General features: G+C 32.0%; 1 protein-coding gene across 1 annotated transcript in view; it reads left to right on the forward strand.

Annotated features, from left to right (window-relative positions):
* Positions 1-22,146, forward strand: part of LOC146538938 (dual 3',5'-cyclic-AMP and -GMP phosphodiesterase 11-like) — a 122,967-nt gene that overhangs the window by 7,781 nt on the left and 93,040 nt on the right. Inside the window, exon 3 of the mRNA XM_085185931.1 lies at positions 9,411-9,452. Coding sequence (XP_085042057.1) covers positions 9,411-9,452 — 42 coding nt within the window. The remainder of the gene's footprint in view (positions 1-9,410; positions 9,453-22,146) is intronic.

The following is a 22,146-nucleotide window of genomic DNA, read 5'->3' on the forward strand; positions in this document are numbered from 1 at the left end:
AGCTCTAGTATAAACATTTTTTTTTCAAGCTGGATTCCACATGTTGGTGGGGGGACACTCGCTCCCCCATTTTACGGGCAATTCTGGAGGCATTACATGTTGAGTGACCTTAATCAAATGAATGCTTAATTTTACTTTAGAAATGTTTAGGCATTTTTTATTATAGGAAACAACTTGGCAACACATAAATGCTTATCGCCTTTTTCCGCAATTTTCTCTATTCCATTACGCAGATTACATTTACATTTCACATTGTTTGTAACTTAGTTTTTCAATTTTATAATAAACGTACGAAATTTTAAGTCGACGTTGAAGTTTGTAATTTTTATTTACAAATATGAATATATAACATGGACTGTTATTTATTTATTTACTCGATGAAATTCGATTTGGACAGATGGTCATCAGCTTTTACGTTAACACCGGCGCCCCATCCACGGCTTCACCAGCTTAAACTTATTGTATACTAGCGGACGCGCGCAGCTTCGCTTACTTATTTAGGGGTGAATTCTAGAAAACCATGAAACACGTGCTCAATTAAATACTTTTAAAGATCTAAATTTCGAATATTATAAAAATCGGTACCGATTTAAAAAAACATCCATACAAACTTTCAACCCCTATTTGACCCCTTTAGGGTTAAAATTTTTCAAAATCCTTTCTTAGTGGATGTCCAGATTACGAAAGTAAACATCTGTCCAAATTTCACGTTTCTACGCACAGCGGTTACGGCTGTGCGTGCGTCTTACCTCAGTCAGTGAGGACAAGTCCTTTTATATATATATAGATTATAGCCAAATTATAACAATTTTCAAACTCAAATTGTATTGTATATGTTATTCCGAGATATAAGCTATATATTACTATAAAGTTATACCTAAATCCGTTCAGTAATTTTTGCGTGACAGCGAAACTAACATCCATCCTTACAAGCTATTATATAATACTAGCGGCCCGCTCGCGGTTTCACCCGCGTGAACTATGTTATTATTAATTTCTGTCTCCATGACTTCGTCCTAGTGACGTCTATGCAAAATTTGAGACTCCTAGCAATTGTAGTAACGAAGTTTCATACAAACTTTCGACCCCAAAAACAACCCCTTAGAAATCGAATATTCGAATTTCCGTCTTAGCGAGCGCCTACGTCCTATGAGTAACTCCTATGCAAAATTTGAGATTCCTAGCACTTGTAGTTTCTGAGATTTCGTGATGAGTGACTGATCTTTCGATTTTATATATATAGATTAATAGTATAAACAATAATAGAATCTGGCTATGCTAAATTGTTAGTCACCAAAATTGTAATGGCTTCTAAAACGGAAGTCGAGTACGAAGTTTAAAACAACGTAGGTACAACTTCCACTCTAGGCGTCCCAGTCAAGCAACTTTACTTGTCAATACAGACTAATTAGTTTAGTTCTGTTGTGTTAGAAGATTAAGTTAGTTGTTTATATTGTTTTAGAATTAATGGAAAAAGGATATTACGTTTTGTATTATATAGATACAATTTTGTGTTGTTTTAAATATTTCATTATCGGGAATGGGAATCGAACCTACTACAAACGTTTTTATATTCACAGCTACAAACGTTCTGTCACATCTCGCCACTTTCATGGCACAATGGTCGATAAGTGCACGTTAGTTATAAAATAATATTTAAAAAGTAAATATAAATAAATATAGTAAGAAAATTTAAGTCTCGTAGGTATATGGCTATTATATTATTTTCTAATCTGTCTCTGTGTTGATTACTGAAGGGAACGCGACTTGCGGCGTTTTTGTTAATAATTAGGATTAAATTTAATTTAAATGGAATTTTACTGTGAAAGAATAAACATATAAAAATTAAAAATATTAAATAATAAATAAGCAAAGAAAGCCACAATAGCAAAATATATATATTTTTTTAATTCAAGCAACATAGCAACTGTTAAAACAATATTGGTATTTCTAGGTATTTTTTTTGGAGAGTCATCGAATGATATTTACTTATTTTGTGAACTTATACTAACATTTGTTGATTGCGTGGAAAGATTTTTCCGTAATCTAAGCATTAATTAAAAATTTAAATTTTAATCTGGTTAACGCCGCACACAGCAGGGTAAAGAGAGGGAACCCCTTAGGTTCCCTCTAGGTCTCAACTCTGAGACATTCCGTTCTCCAATTTCCACCAAATTCATAAGGCATTGCATGTTGAGTGGCGGAAATAAACATCGCGCTTCGCCTCGATACCAGATCGAAGAAATTATTATTAATAATTAATTATGAAAACTAAAACAAATCAATCCTACAGTTTCGTAAGAAAATTAGTCATTTTCTATTATTATTCTCACATGGAATCCGGATAACCGTGAGCCGTTGACGAGATCAAAAGTATATGTTTCTATAGACATAAAGTTTTCGTTGTTGAGTCATAAGTCATAGTAAAATGTATTTTCGAGAAATCGTTTGTTTTTAAATAGTTACCGCCTACGTTTTTCATTTATTTTTGTTTCGCACTATATATTTTATATGTAGCTTCATATTTGATAATTAATTTAAGAGAAGAAATGCAGTTTCAATTGCAACTAAATTAAATTTTTCAAGTTTATGAAATACCAGTTTTTGTGAAGGAGACTAGGAATCAGTCTAGAACTAAAATTATACTTAAAGAGACATATTTTCACTATAGCTTTTTCTATTAATAAAATATCGGATGTAAAAAGTAACGAAATTTATTACAATTTCTCATAAATCAAAGAAAAGTCCAACGTGAGGCATAAACTTCAAGTTATAAGGATAAAGTGCTATCGACCACTTGTTTGTTTGTATTACGCCAGAGTTCGCTCACCCAGTGCTATATGCCAATGCCATGACTTCCACTCGAATAAAGCTAAAAATACATTTTGTGAATGAACGAAAACCGCCGATTCCGGAGCTTCCGTGGAAAATTTCACATCCGGCGTAAGCTCGACATGTTTCAAATGTTATATTAATATTTAAGCTAAAATAATTCTTATTTCTATATCTATATTGCTGAAATTCATTTGTGTTCTGCTGAAGTTTAATTTCAGCCGATACACATGTTGAGAACAGTGGAACCTACGTTTCATTATATTAAGTATGTATTGCGAAGATTCACCTGTTTGGCATTAAAGACTTCCTGGTTTCTGGCTTACTTCTAAACGTTTGGTCCATGATATTAAATATTGTTAGAAATTGGAAGCGGTTAACGTTTTTAAAATAAACACGATAAAACACATACCGTCTATATGTTTCCAACGTACTCGAATAGAGGTTCCACGTAATTACAATGAGTGACATGTATCACTCAAGAACAACACTACACACTAAATACCTTCCAATGAGGGCTTCCTCCTACAAGCAACTGTGCCCGTTTGACACAATCCCACTGCTTTTATTGTCTTTTTTCACCTAAATCTACCCACTTTTACACGAGTACGCTAACAATATAATATTTTCATTATCTTTGCTCAGCTTTGTGTTGAATTATAAGAAGGATTGTAATAATTTTGATACCACATTTATATTATGTTTTAAAAACCATAGATGATAAATTTTATTTCTGTCTCCATGACTACGTCCTAGTGACGTCTATGCAAAATTTGAGACTCCTAACATTTGTAGTAACGAAATTTCATACAAACTTTCGACCCCAAAAACAACCCCTTAGAAATCGAATATTGCAAATTCCCGTCTTAGCGAGCACCTACGTCCTATAAGTAACTCCTATGCAAAATTTGAGATTTCTAGCACATGTAGTTTCTGAGATTTCGTGATGAGTGAGTGACCTTTCAATTTTATATATATAGATTAACAAAAGTATTCCATTTATGTTTTTTTATCTTCACTCATACCAATATCATAACAACTTCTCTTTATTTAACACAACTTATTCAAATGTCCTCATATTAATATTTCTTTTATTATAAACTCATAATGAATTCAACTGCTAACAACATCGCCTTTAAAAAATATCTTTAAGACTGAGGGTAGAAATTTATTTTAACACCAAGGACTGCCTTAATTTTTAGAAGTAGTTTTAAAGTGACTTTTAAAGACAACCAACGCAGAGCTGCCGGATAAATAAATATGAGTAAGTAAAGAACTAAGAATGTTTCTTTCGGTGTTTCATAATCTAATTTAAAAAGATAATTAAAAAAATTAAAGAAGAAAATGATATGGAAGTTAAGATTTTAAAAAAAAGTGTAGTGTTTCGATTAAGTGCGTAATTTTACATCGTGTGATACACTGTGCAAGGTAAGAGCTCAATATTTTATTTTTATCACTATATTTGAAGTTTCATGCAAATATAAAAGTCGTATGAGATTGGAAATTATTTTTACGAATTCTAATATTTTCTCTTATTAATATATAAAGATTGTATAACTTAAAATTTTACTTGATATCAATTATATTCAGTTTACATATTATTACCTTGCAAGTATTTATATATATCAATAAGAAAATCTTAAAATAAACTTAGCATAGTACTTAATAGCAGGTAGAAGCAAAAATCTGCAATATTTCTCTTAGTAAACAAATAGATTACTGGTTGCTGTCGAAATCCGTTATTTATCGTACATTTTAATTGACTTAGTACAATAGTAGCTTATTTAGTAAGGCTTCCAATTATTTAATTTTATTTCTGATATATAGTCCGTCGTGGCGCAGCGGCACAATACTGTGACAGTAACGCGACGGTCGTGGGTTCGATCCCCACTCGAGTAAGTGAAATATTTACTTACGTTTATATTTCCATTTCTTCGCTCTGGTGTCGAGGCAAAGCACGACGTTGAGTTCTGCCACTCAACACGCAATCCCTCCTGACTTTGATAGAAAGTGGGGAACGGAGTGTCCCTCTGCCTACCCTGCTGTGTGCGGGATACAGCGTGAAGCTGATTTAATTTTAATTTTAATTTATATCTGATACAATTTATATACGGCTTCGACCGTTCCTTAACGTCAGAACAAATGATGATACTTTGTAAGAGATATATTATTTCTAACTCTTGAGAGGTGTAAGCTGAGCTATCTTGACAGCGCTTATTTATTTCATCCCTTATTAAATCACTTCGCCAGCTAACGCTAAGGCACCCAAAATGTCTAATTAGCTAATATTAAATTCCCGTCAAACGTGACGTTAGAAAACAAAATTAGTTATTTAATTATTATAGCAAAGGAAAATCTTGTTGGATAATTCTGGAAATTTTATTATTAATCGCAAATAATGTTGAATTATATAGTTTTGGAGATTCATGTGCAAAGGCTACATCTTCCTTCTGTCTTTGTGATGAATATGTACGTAGCTTACACGTTAGGTACGCAAGAGATAGGTAAATCTAACTTATCACGGGCTCAGTAAAAATATTATATAGAATTATAGACTACTAGCGGTCGTGCGCAGCTTCGCTTGCTTATTTAGGAGTGAATTCTAATAAACCATGAGATATGTGTTCAATGAAATATTTTTAAGAGTCTAAATTTCAAATTGTATAAAAATCGCTGCCGATTTTTTTTTTTTCCATACAAACTTTCAACCCCTTATTTGCACCCTTAGGGGGAGAATTCTAGAAAACAATGAAACACGTATTCAATTACATACTTTTAAAAATCTAAATTTCAAATTTTATAAGATTCGCTGCCGATTTAAATTTTTTTTCCATACAAACTTTCAACCCCTATTTCACCCCTTTAGGGTTAAAGTTTTTCAAAATCCCTTCTTAGTGGATGTCCAGATTACGAATGTAAATATCTGTTCAAATTTCACGTTTCTACGCATAGCGGTTACGGCTGTGCGTGCGTCTTACCTCAGTCAGTGAGGACAAGTCATTTTATATTTTATATATAGATTTATATATATTAGATAGATAAACGTTCATGAATGATACTTCGGTACAATTTTTTAGTTCCTTTTTGTACAGGTACACTTAGAAACATCGAATGTCCTCCTCTATTCTTCGTTGTTATTTATTTTAAAAACTCTAATATTTATTTTTATATTATTAAAACATTAATCCTAGGAAATATTACTTAATAAATATAGGTCTTACATAAATAATATCTTAAGAGTAAATTGAGAAAACTATATGATTTATTATTAAATTTTCGATTGCTACTGGTTAGCTATTTCACTTTGCCTCCAGAATGCCTCCAGAATTCGGCGGAGAGTGGAGAGTGGAAAGTCAGCACTAGGCTTACTTTCTGTCTACCCTGCTAGATGCGGGATACAGCGTGATACTGGAAAAATATTTTTTAAAATATAATGCAATTCTGTGTTGTCCGAGTTTTTTTTATAAAAAAATAACGTTGGCACTCAATTCGACTGCAATGATAAACTATTTGACCATTGCCAACAAAGTCCGTATATGTTTCATGTGACTTTTTGGCTGGACCTTAGTCCAGTAAAGTGAGCAAAAAGTAAATCTGACCCAATTCTTTTTCTATTTATGTTATATCTAGATTTTACGTTTATATAATTTTTTTTAAGATTTTACGTATATACAAGTTTATATATTTTTTTCTATTATAGAAATAAACTGCAAGAATCAGATACTTTAATTTTTATTAATTAACGCTGTTTTCCACAAATAGCGGGTTAGGCAGATTGAACCTGGGTACCTAGTGTTCCGATATTCCGTTCCCTTGAGTGGGATATTCGAACCTACCCCTGCCGTCTTTACAGTCACGGGCACGTGCCCTTGTGCCACGATTGGCTAGTTAGTTAGTTACCTATGATATATAAGTTTTAATATATAAGTTTTTAATATGAGAAACATATACCCAGAGTTATATTACTAAACAAAACATACAATAATTCATGCAAAGAGATAAGCAGCGTTCCTAAAGGGCTTATGTTAATGACCTGTTCTCGTGAAGTTCTGAAATTGAGAGCCTAATGATAATATTTTAATAGAACATTTGATATTTTGCCTTCAAAATTCAAATTTTATAATATAAATTTAAAGCCAAGAGGCCAGAGGTCAGTCGTGGCAATGAGCACAAATATGTGACTGTAAATGACTGGATGTAGGTTCAATCCACACTCAAGGTATCAAGCGCGGCGTTGAGTTTCGCCAATCAACACGTAATGCCGCCAGAATTCGGGTCAAACCCTGTGCTTACCCTGGTGTGTGCGGAATAGAGCATGAACCTGTTTTTTTTTCTTTACGTAGATTCTATTTAATATCACCAATTCCTTCCAATAATTCCTTATATTATATAATTCCTTCCAATAATTCCTTATAGTATATAAGGTAACATAAGGATAAAGCGGCAATCAAGGTGTTCGGCCTTGTATCGCTTTACACAAAAACGATAGAAACAAAAACTTTATAGGGATCGTGGAAAACTTTAACGGATAAAAACGTAACTATCTGGGCATTTCTTCTAAGCCTCGTCTCAGACTTTTAATCGATTGGCTGTAAACTATTTACTTTTATAGCTTTTTGTTTTGTCGTGTAATTTTTTCTTAAGATATATTATAGTGATACTGATATAACAATTTAATATAACTTATATGTACTTCTATCTTTCGTAGGTTTTTTTCTATTCTTTATTTTTTTTATAACTTTTAATAACAAAAGCCAAATTTTTAACAACAAAACCAAATTATAATTAATATTTTCAAGTATTTATATTGTTCAGAAGTGTTTTATGTTTACGTTTTATAAACATTATAATGAATATTTATTACATAAAGTTTTTCTTTCTGTTCTTTAATTTTAACTATGATATCGTACAATAGGTACCTACTAAAAGGAGTCTTGTAACAAATATTTATATTTTAATTGCCAATTATATTACAAAGGGCCAGGTACAAGCGTATTACTCTAAAGGCGACAGAGTAGTATGAGTTCGATTCCCACTCGAGGAAATTAAATATTAAATATTTTCATTTCATCTCTTGAACAGCGTTGAGTTCCGCCACTCAACGCTGGATTGCTTAAAACGAGGATTACAAGTTCTATAGTAAAAGCAACAAACCAATAATAAACATTTTTAAGCAATAGTCCTGCCATGTTACTCTTATGTAATTAACACAAACACAACAATAAATACAATTACGCAACTCAGTTACGTAATATTCATAAAAAATAATAATAATAAAATTAATTCATATATATTCATAATTATTCTCTAGAAACATTTAAATACAATAATATAAGAGAACGGTGTAAACTTTAATGGCGCGTACTTAATACGAGTGTATATGAATTGCATTAATATTTAACATTCTAGCACTATATTATAAAAAATAAATAATACAGCGTTATTTGAGTTCACTTAATGTAACATTATTATACAGGCTGATTGTTAGATAGATACACAAACTAATACCATCATTTCCATAAATTTTTACTCCATATAGTAAGCTCTGATATTTTACTAATTCCTAGAAATTGCCCATTCAAAAAAAGATCTAAATACCAAATATAATATTTTTTTAAACATATTTTTAAAGTGTTATTCCACACTTAAGAAAGAAAAATAATAAGAAAACGTATAAAAATTGGAACGTAATGGGATTTGAACCCGCGCCTCTTAGACGGTTTCCAAAGAGGCGCGGGGTACTTATTAAAAGTACCATAATATAAAACTATGGGTAATCAAATGCTCGAAAAAAATATTTAACGTGTTAACCTTCAGATTTAATTAAGAACACGTACTACAAATAATAGATGCAATAATAATGTAATAATATCTATACTTTTAGTATGTGCCTAGTCTTAACCAAATTTTGTTCCTAGAATCCCTCTGGTTATCCCGCTATGTGCGGGATACGTTAGAAGCTAAAAAATATAATTTTTATTTGGTACCAACAAAAAAAGAATGAGAATGTTTTTAAAATAATAATACCAATTTTTCTTTAAGGGTTGATAGAACATTTTGAAAAAAATCAATTGAAAATTACAGCTTGTAACACAAAAACTAAAACATTTAGGGGAATTAGTAAATATAAAAATTGGCATCCTCTATATTAAAATATCAAAACTCATGACTACAGATAAGGAATTAGCGATTATAAATATAATTGTAATTTTTTATTTCAATATTTTAGTAATTTTATTACAGTATTAAAAGAAATGTAAACACATTCGTGACTTCAATTTCTTTTTACATTGTGAAGGAAAAATGGTAAACTATAAAAAACCCATAAAGGAAAAATTGATTTGTAAACTACATATAGATAATATATGTAGGTATATTACTTTTATGTTTTTTTTTACTATAATTATCTATGTTTTTGTTTTAATTATGTTGTAATATGTATATTGTTATAAGTGTTTTTTTTTTCATTTAAGCAATCTTTTACATTTTTTTAAATATTTCATTTATTTTTATTTCTTCGCTTTATTTTACTTTTTAGATTTAAGATATAAATTTTCCGATAGTATTTTTCATTTCAGGTAATTTCCATGCAGTAAGAAAATTAGAAGGATATCAGGCATGTGAGTACGTTTTATTTTTGTTATAACGCTTGATACATTTATTATATTTAACTTTACCCTATTTTATAAGAAATAAAGTAATTATAGCTACAAAAAAAGCTAAAAAAGTATTTAAATATCTCAGTGTGTAAATCCTATAATAATTTTATATCGAACATTTTGGAGTAGGTAGGTACATGATATTACAGCCAAATCAAATAAGAATTTTAACTGATAATTTATCAAAAAAGAACATTAAATTAGTGTTTTTTTCTTTTCATATATACAACATTGAACTCTGATAAATCACTTCTGATAAAAAAATTTTTATATAAAATACACCTAGCTGTTATTAATTACATATACATTTGCATGACTCAGTACATTCTACTGTACTCACATTGAACGTACATTTGTTTACTAATAAACACTTAAATCGTTTATAATAATGTTAGCAGGTATTATATATTTATCTATTAATTGAAAATTTCATAAGTAATCTAGCTTTTCTTCTAACTAAAAAAAGAAGATTTTAGTCATTAAAATGGACAATATAATTTCGATAAGAGATATCTCTCCGTTTGAGGGCACCGCGACAGGAAAGCGGGATATGTTTATATTGTGGTAGCATCGTTGTTTTTAAGCTGTTTATCAGTTGAGCGGTGCGCGTGTGTGCGAGAGTGTGGGCGCTCCGCGAGGCGCGGCCGGAGCGCCGAGCGCCAGTCTAGTCCCGCACGTCGTAGGGTTGCCGCGCGCGCGTAGAGCCCTATCGCGCGGTCACAACTTTGTATACTGGAAACTTTTCGACTATAATTACATTAAAACACAATATATATAACATCTACGTCAATTTCCCACGTATTCCGCGATAGTGAACGCTCGTTTAAATACAATATCGTGCAAATTTCGCCATTTAGTCGGGTCTATTTTTGAATATTCACCAAACGCTTCGCAGCGAAGTTTTCGAAACGCAACCAGCCGGGTTAACGGCCGCAGTGCGGTGCACTACATCTCTAGTGTTTTTGTTAACTTTTGTCTTGTGTTGTTATTACCGTGTCGTGCCGTTGCCGTGACATATTAACTATATGTAAGTATCACCCAGTTCGATTTACGATACTAGCTACATAAATAAGTATAAATATTTCAACTCACTTCTCTCTCACCTGTTGATTACGCGTCGAAACGTCGCATATTTCAAAGTTTCTTTCGAAGTATTAGTGTTTCGTTTTTGTCGATGAATTGAATATAAAGCATATGAGCGAGAGAACGTTATGTTACGTGCGTTTATACTATAACTACAGTGACGTATGTATGTAGTTGTAGTTGTAGTGGTATGTGTAGTGTACAAACGAGCGACGTTCTCAGTTCTCATGTTCTATTATACGTTTGTTATATTATATCTTGCGTATATAATTTTATTACATGTTCGTTTACCAAGTGAAATAAATGATAATATAATAAAACAATTATTAATAATTAAATTAATATAGAGGTAAAGTGCTATTTGACTAACATGAGCAGACGACACATTTTTCGCTTGTCCCGGAACGCAGAAATGTCCCATTTTTTGAAATTGCAAGTAAATTTGGTCGATCGAATCATGTTTCCCGTATTAAAAAGCCAAGAGCTACACGAAAAACGAAAATAAACATATTTAATACTATAGTTAATAATCAATTAAAATTGCATATATAAGATTAATAAACGAATGTCCCGTTTTGAACTGAACGAAGAATGGTCACGTTATATTTAACACGTGTATCGTGATGCCCATTTTAAATGCCGAGTGATAACTAGTTTACCTACAAACAAAAGATACCTATTATTTAACATTGTATTGTTATAATAACAAAAAAATTCATTCTGATGTGGATGTGGTTTCGATGCCCACTCGAGCAAATTAAATATTTAATATTTTCATTTCTTCGCTTCTGTGTCGAGGCACAGCGCAGCGTTAAATTCCGCCACTCAAACATAAGGAACTCGAATTAGATAAGTGGGGAACAAACTGTTAACTTTTGGTTCCCTCTGCCTATCCTCCTACGTAAAATAAAACATATCTTTAATTAATTTTGATACGGAGAAAGCTCGACAGGAAGGACATTGGCATTTCTATTGCTGCAATAAATACTTAACATAATTTATTAAATTAAAGTAAAAGCAACAATTATTAGTGGACTATCAACATTTTTATCAATAAAATTTATGGACTCCTATAACTGCATTATTTAATTTATTCTAATGTATGTAGAAACAAGTAATAATTATGTATAATTTTGTATTAATTATTTATATTTTTGTTCATTAAAATAACTAAATACTTCATTTAATTGTGGAAAAACGTATAAAATATAAGAATAATTTATTTTTATTACTTGTACGTCCTAGTAGGGTCATTCGGAGGTCGATGACAAGATTACATATCTATTTAATATTTTTGTTAAAATACTTGTTTTTATTACAATTAGGTTATTTAATAACAATAGAATTAACTAAATAAATATGATTTAAAAAATCTAATACTGAAATATATTAAAACAATAACAACACCCTATCTGAAGGGTCAATCTGGTCAAAAGACAGCTTTGTATGAATGAATTATCATATATTTTATTACCTACGTAATATATAAAAGATATATATTATATCTCTATAATGTTATTTATTACAAATAATTAAACACAATGACCATAACAATATATGTAATGTACGTATGCTAATAAAAATATGAATGTATGAAAAAAATGCTTTTATAAAATCGTTTATTTTTTTTGTACAAATAATATCGTTAAAAATATTTTATGTTTGTTGTTATTGAGTTTGGCATTTTGAGTTATTTTTCCCTATTTAACAAGACTATATACATCGTAGCTCCTATTTCCCACTTTTCTCCACTTTCCACCGATTTTTTCTAAGGCATTGAATGTCCAGTGGAAGATCTGAACGCCTGGTTACCAAAGCGGAGAAATGAAATATTAAGTATTTCTTTTTCCCGAGTGGATCGAACCCATAACCTTTCGCTCTTACAGCCAGATGCTTGTATCCCTGCTTGTCTATTTCTTCCCATTTGTAAGCATAGATGATAAGTGACAAGTCACTAATCGAATCAAGAATCACTCGTACCTAATGTATATTATATACAAACATTTTATAGGCATTTAGTGTTTGTTGTTTCCTCATCTTATATGGTTGACCTGGCGACCTTTGGAATTTATAATACCAAACAAGATAACGATATAACTATCTGGAAAAGGATTTCTAGTTTTAATGCTATAAAATAAATTATTATACTTAGGTATCTAGTATATAAAAAATAGTATTATTAGCTTCTTAATTTTAATTTAAGCTGGTTCTAACTTAAAGAATCAAATGGTCAAGCATCATTTTTGTGTTTTTTTTTATTTTCTCACGCTCGAAACATTTTTTATTATGTACATATTTTATTTTAAATTAGGATATATCTAGTTTTTTGTTAATGGCTAAAAAATTCTCATATTTCTTTTTTATTTAACGTTGTTCGCTTTATCCATAGTTATCAACTTCTTATATTAGTAAGACATATAAGTATATGTTTTCTATTAACGATTTAAATAACCCTATATATGTATATTCACATATGAATATAGCCTAATGATGGCGGCAAATTCCTATCTCATCAGTTTCTTTGTTACATGTCATTCATCAAATATAGAATCAATCAATGAATGAATGGACCCAAGTTACCTGAGTTAATAGAAAAGGAAATTGTTTTATTATTTATTACTTAACAATTCTTCGTTATATATACGAGTATATTTTAGTTAATTTATTGGTGTATTAATTGGTGTTAAAAACGTGGAACGGAGTGTCTTAACTCTTGGTTTTTCTGTCTACTATGCTATACTCTAATAAAGCGTAAAGATAAAAGAATTTGATCGTCTACTATAGAGGTATTATGAATTTAGTGGCTACCGGTAAAGCCAGATTGTTTTAATATAGGAATCGAATACACAACCACCATACAAAATAATATACAGTTTTCCTTACTTCGCTTTAACGTCGTAATTTCCTACTAACATAAATACAATATTATATTTAAACGATTTAAATATAACCTTAGAAGTCATAGCTTATACATTAATCTTCTAACATAGATGAATAGGTTAGTATTTCTGATAAATAGCTTTAATCCACTCTAAGACGAGAATAATCGACAGGCGTATATTGATGTTGGCATTTGTCCCATGGGTAAAGGGTTTTCAAAACAAATTAGTTGTATGGGAAAGTTTTCGATGGTGATGATGTAATTGCCTACCGCATTAGGCCCGTATTTATAAACCGCTCTCAAGTCTGAGATCGATCTTGAGATGCTGTTTTCATTCATAGAATTTATTTATAACATGGTAGCTATAGAAAACGTAGTGTTAACACACTCCGTTCCCCATTACATATATAGATATGATGAATCATGAAAGTTCGACCTAGTTGCTTCGTTACCTAATTACGACGCCGAAAGATCGAGCCGAATATTAATTTCTATTTGTTGTACATTGTATTGTCTAGTCTTAATTAAATTTTGAGTGTATATATTAATACTAGCGGACGCGCGCAGCTTCGCTTGCTTATTCAGGGGTGAATTCTAATAAACCACGAAACATGTATTCAATGAAATATTTTTAAGAATCTAAATTTCCAATTTTATAAAAATCGATGGCGATTTAAAGATTTTTCCATACAAACTTTCAATCCCTTATTTGCAGCCTTAGGGAAAGAATTCTAGAAAACCATGAAACATGTGTTAAATTAAATACTTTTAAGAGTCTGAATTTCAAATTTTATAAATATTGGTGCTGATTTAAATTTTTTTCAATACAAACTTTCAACCCCTATTTCACCCCTTTAGGGTTAAAATTTTTCAAAATCCTTTCTTAGTGGATGTCCAGATTACGAAAGTAAACATCTGTCCAAATTTCACGTTTCTACGCACAGCGGTTACGGCTGTGCGTGCGTGAGGACAAGTCCTTTTATATATTAAATATAATATATATTATAGCAAATATTAAATATAGTCGAGCAATTACTATATAAGTGAAATATAAAAATTCATTTTTAAAGCTTCACGTTTTATCTCGTTTATCGGGTAGGCAGAGAGAAATTAGTTTCGAAACACCAAATTAGTTTCTCCGCCCTCCGCCAAAACTAAATTACACTAAGAGCGATTTATTTATTTAAAAACGGATACAAGAAGTGTTTAATAAATTTTTCATAAAAAAAAATGATTCAATGACAAGTACTCGACCTCACTAATAACATCTATGAATATTTATTTTATGCCAACACGAGCATTCTCCAGTTAAATATTCTTGTTTCTCAAATTAATTGGATATTGGTTTTGTGTTTTAACGAACTATATTTTGGCCCGTATTTATAAATCGCTCCCATCTCAAGTCTGAGATCGATCTTGAGATCCAGCTGGAAACTGTATATCGTATCTTATTAACAGATATCTCATATGTAAAGAAAACCGAATATTTAATATTTGAATATTTTTTGAGAGGCCATTGCGGGCAGTGGAACAAGCGTTTGAAGGTTGTGGATTCGACCCCCACTCGGGTAAATTATTTATTAATTATGATATCTATGAATGATGAAAAAATTGGATGTTGATTTGTGTTTTAACGAACTATATTTTAGCCCGTATTTATAAACCGCTCCCATCTCAAATTTGAGAGCGATCTTGAGATCAGCTGGAAGCTGCATATCTTATCTAAGTAAACAGATATCCCACATGTAAAGAAAACCATTTGGTTGATTATTGTTTGATAATCCCTAAGCGATTTTTGATGACCCTCTTTCTGACGTAATGCTAATTTAAATACCAATTTCTTCGCCAAAATAAACACAGCGTACAAAGCATCACAGTTGCGTCAGCTTTTCTGAACTATTGTTTTGCAGTCAGTATTTGAATTGAATATTTTGAGCGAAGTCGAATTTTATTAAGCACTTAGGAAAAACAATAGAAATGTAATATATTTTTTTGTGAAAATTCCATTTTGTTTTAAGAATCAGCTTCACGCTGTATCGCACAGGGGAACCTAGTTAAGGCACTTCGTTCCCCACTTTCTTCCGAATTCTGGAGGCTGGACACTTGCAACACACGTATGCTTCCAGAATTCGACAGAAAATGGGGAACCGGGTGTCTTAAAAATAGGTTCCCTCTGCCTACTCTGCTGTGTGCGGGATAAAGCGTGAAGCTGATTTAGTTAAATTTAATACGGAATTTGCTGAGTCAGTTTTTTTTATAAATTGCAAAAGATTTTCTCAAATAATTATATAAAAGGCACGTCACACTCAATGCTAATGAACGTCGTAGTACATTTTATCTAATCAACATAGATGTTTATGTTGGCGTTTGTAAACTTTCCCTTGTTATTTATTAATGTATGTATATATATGTATGTATATATATGTATGTATAGCGCATATTTTCTCAATAACACGAAAAGTCACATCATGATGATATTGGTCTTCAGATGTCAGTAGTTAGTGAATAAGATTGTATTTTCTATAACTATACGTGGAGAACGGAGTGTCTAAACACTAGGTCTCCTACCTTCGCTGCTATACGTAGGATACGGGTTGACTGAAAAAAAGAATTAATTATACAAGTCCATACCTAAATTTTGATGTTGAAACGGCGTTAAAAATTAATATAATATACTTCTATCAATGATTCTCAACTAAGTAAAAACGCAACCGGTGCGAGTAACACAAACACATATGCAAATCAAACTCACGGGAACGGAGTATCTCAACACTAGCTTCCCTCGACCTACCCTACCATACGCGGAATACAGCCTAAAGCCGTCATGGCGCAGCGGGAGTGACTGTAACACGACGGTTGTAGGTTCGATCCCCACTCGAGGAAGTGAAATATTTATTTAGGTTTACATTTCCATTTCTTCGCTCTGAAAAAAAAAAGCTAACTATAGAAATCTATACAAAATTGACGTTACAAATAAAAGTCTATATATTTATTTAAACTATTCTCAACTAAGTATTATTCCACTCAACGTATTCAAATACACATACAAGTAGACGTACATACAATACGAGTGTAACACAAACATGCGATTGTTCTAGCCGATCGCTTATTCAATTGCAAAATTGCTTATCAAAGATCGGAGATCTTTAGAGTTGATTTTATGTAAGAACAAACTTACATCACAACTCTAAAGCTTACTCGATTGTGAGAAAAGAATAGTGTTGTTTTTAAATTTGGAATTATTTAATATTTTGATCTTGTTGAGGCCACTCGTGAACCGCGACAAATTGTAGGATCTATTTCCATTCAAAGAAATTAATTTCCTATTTTCCTTTTTTCGCCATGATACCGAATTAAATGTAGTAAAATGGGGAACGATGTGTTTTAACACTAAGTTTTGTCTGCCTGACGTGCTATCTGTGGGATACAAATACATAATAATTAACAACATGTGTTATTTTTTTACTCTGGATAACAAAAACGAATAAAAATGCAATATATACCAATAAAATGAAGGTAGATAAATATTAGAAACAAACTACCGCATTTGTTTACAATTACAAAATCTAACAACCCGGATCTCCTCACGTTCTCCACGTCCTGCCCCCGTAGTCCGCTATCTCATCATCAGGCAGGCGTATCTGGCTCTGTGGCGCCTCTTAATTGCCCTAGACTAATAATTATTATCAGTTCGCGTGCGCCGCCCCGCCCTCCGCCGGAGGACGGAGGAGATACGCAATTACTACTACAAGTACACTTTACGCACACTACTACATTGGTTGAGTTGTAAGCACGTGGTGTACTGGTTGCAAAAAAAAAATTTAGAGGATTTTATCAATTTAAACATATTTGAATATTTTTTTATTTTTTTTTACCTTACTTATAATTTTGATATTATTTTTTATGTTTTTATATCTAAATCTTTTACTTTTTCTATTAATTATATTATATTAGTTTGAAGTATATAAAAACAAAGGCATTAGCAAAACACTATTAATTCTTAAAGGTGAACAACCCCACTGCGTTGGAAGCAGTGGCGTCTGGAATAGCAATTATATTGTTACTTGAGTTAGCTATATTTTTTAATTCAATTTTTCTTAAGGAAACCGTATTGGGTGGAATTTGCGCTTTTATTTTACCAATTTTTTTTCACCGTTATGCAAAACGGTAATTTGTCGAGAACATTATTGGTTGATTATATGTTTTTTTATAAAGAGAGATGGAGAGAGAGTTTATAAAGAGAGTTCTAATATCCTTTATTAGGTAAATCATATTAATGAATACACTAGGGTTATTGTGCGGTGTACACTTTTATTGGATGTTTGACCTCGCGTTATCGTGGCAAGCCTCCATCGTGTGTACCTAATCATTTGTTATCACAACTCATAGCTATGTCTCTTTGAGCGTTTCAGAGGTCTTTATTTTATGTTTTTGCATAATATAAGCAATATTTAGTCAATCACCTTTAGGGAACCTGTTTGAACGTAATTACGATAAATTGTGATAAATTTTATTTTTTTTGAGCAATGAAATCCAATTTTTATAACGTTGAGATTAGAAATTATATATTTTAATTAGTGGCCCCGAATGCGGCTACGCCCGCTTGAACTATACTAATATTTATTAAATATATTTATGAAATTATTTTCAGTTTTCAATAGAGAGATGCGTTAAGCAAGCTCATTTTGGGTGACGTTTTCTAACAACAAACTTTGGAAATCGTTGCTTGGCAACGGTTGCATGGCGATGGTTGTTATTAACATGGCGGAATAAATTGCATGTCAAATTGCGTAAAAGACACACAGACAGACAGAGTTACTTTCGAATTTATAATATAGGTATGGATAATCTAATACAATTATATAAAATAATCATCCAGGAAATATATTATCCATAAAAATTTAAAATTGTATTGAAATATTTCATAGTTACTTTGTATCTGAACAATACAAATTGTTATTGTAGTAACAGTATTCTAGTCGTGTCCAAAGAACTACCTTGAACCCAGCGATGCTCACGAAACGGTTTCAACTTTCAGTAAGTACGTAAGTTGTTTAGCTTACCTGAGAGGACGACAGCCGGTCACGAGTCAAATTGTAAAGGGAATTTAACAAATGCAATATATCTCTTTTAAACTTCATCTGTATCCCGCATATACCATGTATCCCGCATATTGCAGGGAAGGTAGCGGGACCTTGTGTTGGGACACTCCGTTCCCCATTTTCCACCCAATTTTCGAGAAATTTAAAGAGTTTAATAGAGAACCTCAAAGCCGAATTTTGTCTTACTGACACTATGATGATACATTTTAAATTAATAATATTTTCACAATACATTTTTTTATAACTAGAATTCAATAACATAAAATAACGTAAAAAATATCGGCATATATATATTGTAAATACATATGTTTTTTTAAGTAAATATTAAACGCTCAAGGCCTTCCTTCCTTTCCTTGTACGCAGCAGATTATGCTAATGCCGAACGTCTGTAATACGATGTAATGAAAAACCTAATGAGGCATAGAGAAGTTTACTATTTATGAGAATAATTAAAATAAATAATTGTTATATTTGTAATTGTTTGAAATATACTAAAATGTCTTGACATGGCTACATGTTCTGTACACTTGCTATGAAAAGCTGCTATTAAAAGAATAGAAGAGTAGAACGCAGAAAAAAGAACGAAAAAGAACTAAACTGAAAATCTACATAAAATTACTTAATAAAAAAAAAATGTTTACAATGCAGCACTGAAATAAATGCAAAAACCTATCAAATAAAAGATGATTTAAACCATTTATCTACAATTTCCATAGATCTACAATTAATAATTTATATAAGAAAATTCCAGTACGATCAAAAGAGTACCCAGTTACTTCACCTCTTAACGACTGGAACGTGTACGACCCAATCCCATACAATAGTTGCTAGCAACAATTACTCTAACCAAAATATATAATATGATAAAACATAACAAAAGTCCATCTATTGTTCTTATAACATAAATGGGCCATAAAAAGTTTCTTATATCGATAACTTGGTCGTTTGTAATCGCGCCTACAATCCACACGCGGACCACCCGCGCGCCCACTTCTTATTAATTCAATCGATATGTCCTCACTGAAACATTGTGTTCAAACACTCTGTTACTTTATTGCTGTCAACTAGGTTTTGGTTGTATTGTATCTGATATGTTCTCTGTGAAAAGTCTTATCTTATCTGTAAAATTAATGAATAGGGAGAATGATCTTTTAGTAAGGATGAAAGAAAAGAAATTAAATGACTTATAAAAGTAAATAAAACAAGTCAGATTCACGCTGAATCCCGCACACAGCAGGGTAAGAAGAGGTACAGCTAGTTAAAACACTCTGTACCCCATTTTCCTCCGAATTCTGGATGCATTGCGTGGAACTAAACGCCGCGTTTTGCCTTAACAACATAACTCAATAACAGCAATAGGATATTTTAATCCTACATTTATTATACTTCACATTTCCACATACACGTAATTTTCTATTTCTTGCTTTCATACAAATAAACATTGTCATAGGTAAATCCTGTATCGTATACGAAGTGTTTCACAGCATCTATTTTCTGTCGCCAACTGAGAGGGCACGACCCTGCCGCATGACGTCATATTACAGATGAATGAACACCTACCCCCTAACCCTACTCTTACACCCCCTAACTCTACCCCTATACCCCCTAATGGTCATTTTTATACAAGCGACGAGCTTAGATATCAAAGCCACATCTGGTACGTCTCCACGAAGTTATTGTTGTCTGGGGGCTCGTGTCCCTGTTAAACAATAACAGAATTAAACTTTTATATTATTTTTTCTGTATAGAATTATAACATTTTAGTTTATAAAACTGGAGGCCTTCGTGGTGCATGGGTACAAGGATGTGCGAAGATTGTGGGTTCGATCCCCACTCGAGGGAAAGATTTTTTTTTAATATTTTATTTTTTTCGCTCTGGCTACAAGGCAAAAGCCCGGCGTTTAATTCCGCCATTCAACACACAATGCCTCAATAAATAATCACTCAATCATCGGTGGAAAGTGGGAACGGAGTGCCTTAATTCTAGGTTCTTTCTGCCTACCATGCTGTTTGCGGGATAAAGTGGGAAGCAGTATTTTTTTAAGCCAAACGAAGTGTAATATAAGACGTTGTCGTTATTACATTGCATTCTGAATCCTGTTCTCGTGTCTCGTTGTAAAAACTACAAAGGGTCGTACACTCGAACAGGCACCGTATTTGGTCTAACGCGAAACTTCCAGTTCGGACGAGCTCTTATATAACTGTCTAAACATATGTTTGTATATGTATGTACACATGGTGCTATAAGAAGCGAAATCGATATTACTTTTCTGAGAAAGATTGATGTGTTTATATATTTTAGGGCTGAAAATATACCATGTATTAGGAAAATACAGAAAAAAACACTTAAATTATGAGTAAAAATTGTCAGAAATGACAGATTTCTCAAAACATTTGGGCCTTTTCGCAAAACTTAACGAAATTATTTTTTTACTTTATCAAAATATTATGAAAGTTATCAAATATAATTAAAATCAATATTCTTTATAATATTAAACATCGGATTTTAGTAGATTGCTAGGAAGTCCACAATAATTAATTTTAATTCCTAAAACATATTAAACAATTTTGCATTCGTCAACTGTTCTCTCGTCTCCATTTATTCTAGCTGCTCATTTTACTTTTAGTGAAGCTTACGGAACAATGAAGTCCTCGTCTGAGCATGGGTGTAATATCTTGATGGCTGAGCGTAAGCGCCTTGACCTTCCACCGGTCTGTGACCGCATGCAAACAACTCAATGTAAAGTACATGTTTTCCCAATTGTATTTCTGGCATAGCTTTCGTATACTATAAATGTGGAAGTGTTGATGAAATAATTTTACTTATAGAAGCTTAAAATATTATTAACAATTAACGACTATTGATGATCTAAAAACAAAACAACTTAAATTGATTTCACATGTGTCCCCCTTAGCTCTCTAAGATGAAACATTAATAATTAATAATATCTAGTTCATATAAAATTTAAACGAGTACAAAAGAATTTTCCACTAAATCACCACTGACACAGACCAGATCAGATCTCCTAGAAATGCCAACGTCGATTTTTATTTATTAACAAGTGTGTTTAAGATTATAGAGCTAAAAGATCATGCTTCGACGAAACGAATTGATGTCAGACATCAGCACCTACTTTAGTGAAACATTGACTTACTTTTCATAACGGCGCATAAAAAAAGTCGCCGTTGTATTTTTTATTTCATTCTTTAGAGACGAGCGACGGCGGAAGCTCATATTAGGGAGCACTTAGCGAGAACTATTCAATGCGTGTTTGTCCTACTTAATTCTCTGTCAAATTTCCCTTTTTATTTTTCTTATTTGGGGAGGGGTTACTATATTTTTTGTTTTCTTTTCTTTGCAGTTAATGCACGCTGCACCCGTGTAGTGTTTGGCTGGAAGGGTGGTGGCTACAGATGACCTTTTAGTGGTATCACTCTGTGTTTAGTGGTTGTGGTTTTAACGTATAGTGTAGTGTTACGTAGTGTTGCCAGTGTCAGTGATGTAACAGTAAAAGTCTATGGAAGTGTTAGGGTTTGCTCGGAATGTTTACGAAGCACGGCAAGGCTCCTGAGCGGTGCCATCACCCCT

The sequence above is a fragment of the Heliconius melpomene genome, chromosome 5 (genome assembly GCF_056956725.1).
Source record: "Heliconius melpomene rosina isolate 202511_hmr_F chromosome 5, ASM5695672v1, whole genome shotgun sequence".
NCBI classification, from domain to species: Eukaryota; Metazoa; Arthropoda; class Insecta; order Lepidoptera; family Nymphalidae; genus Heliconius; species Heliconius melpomene.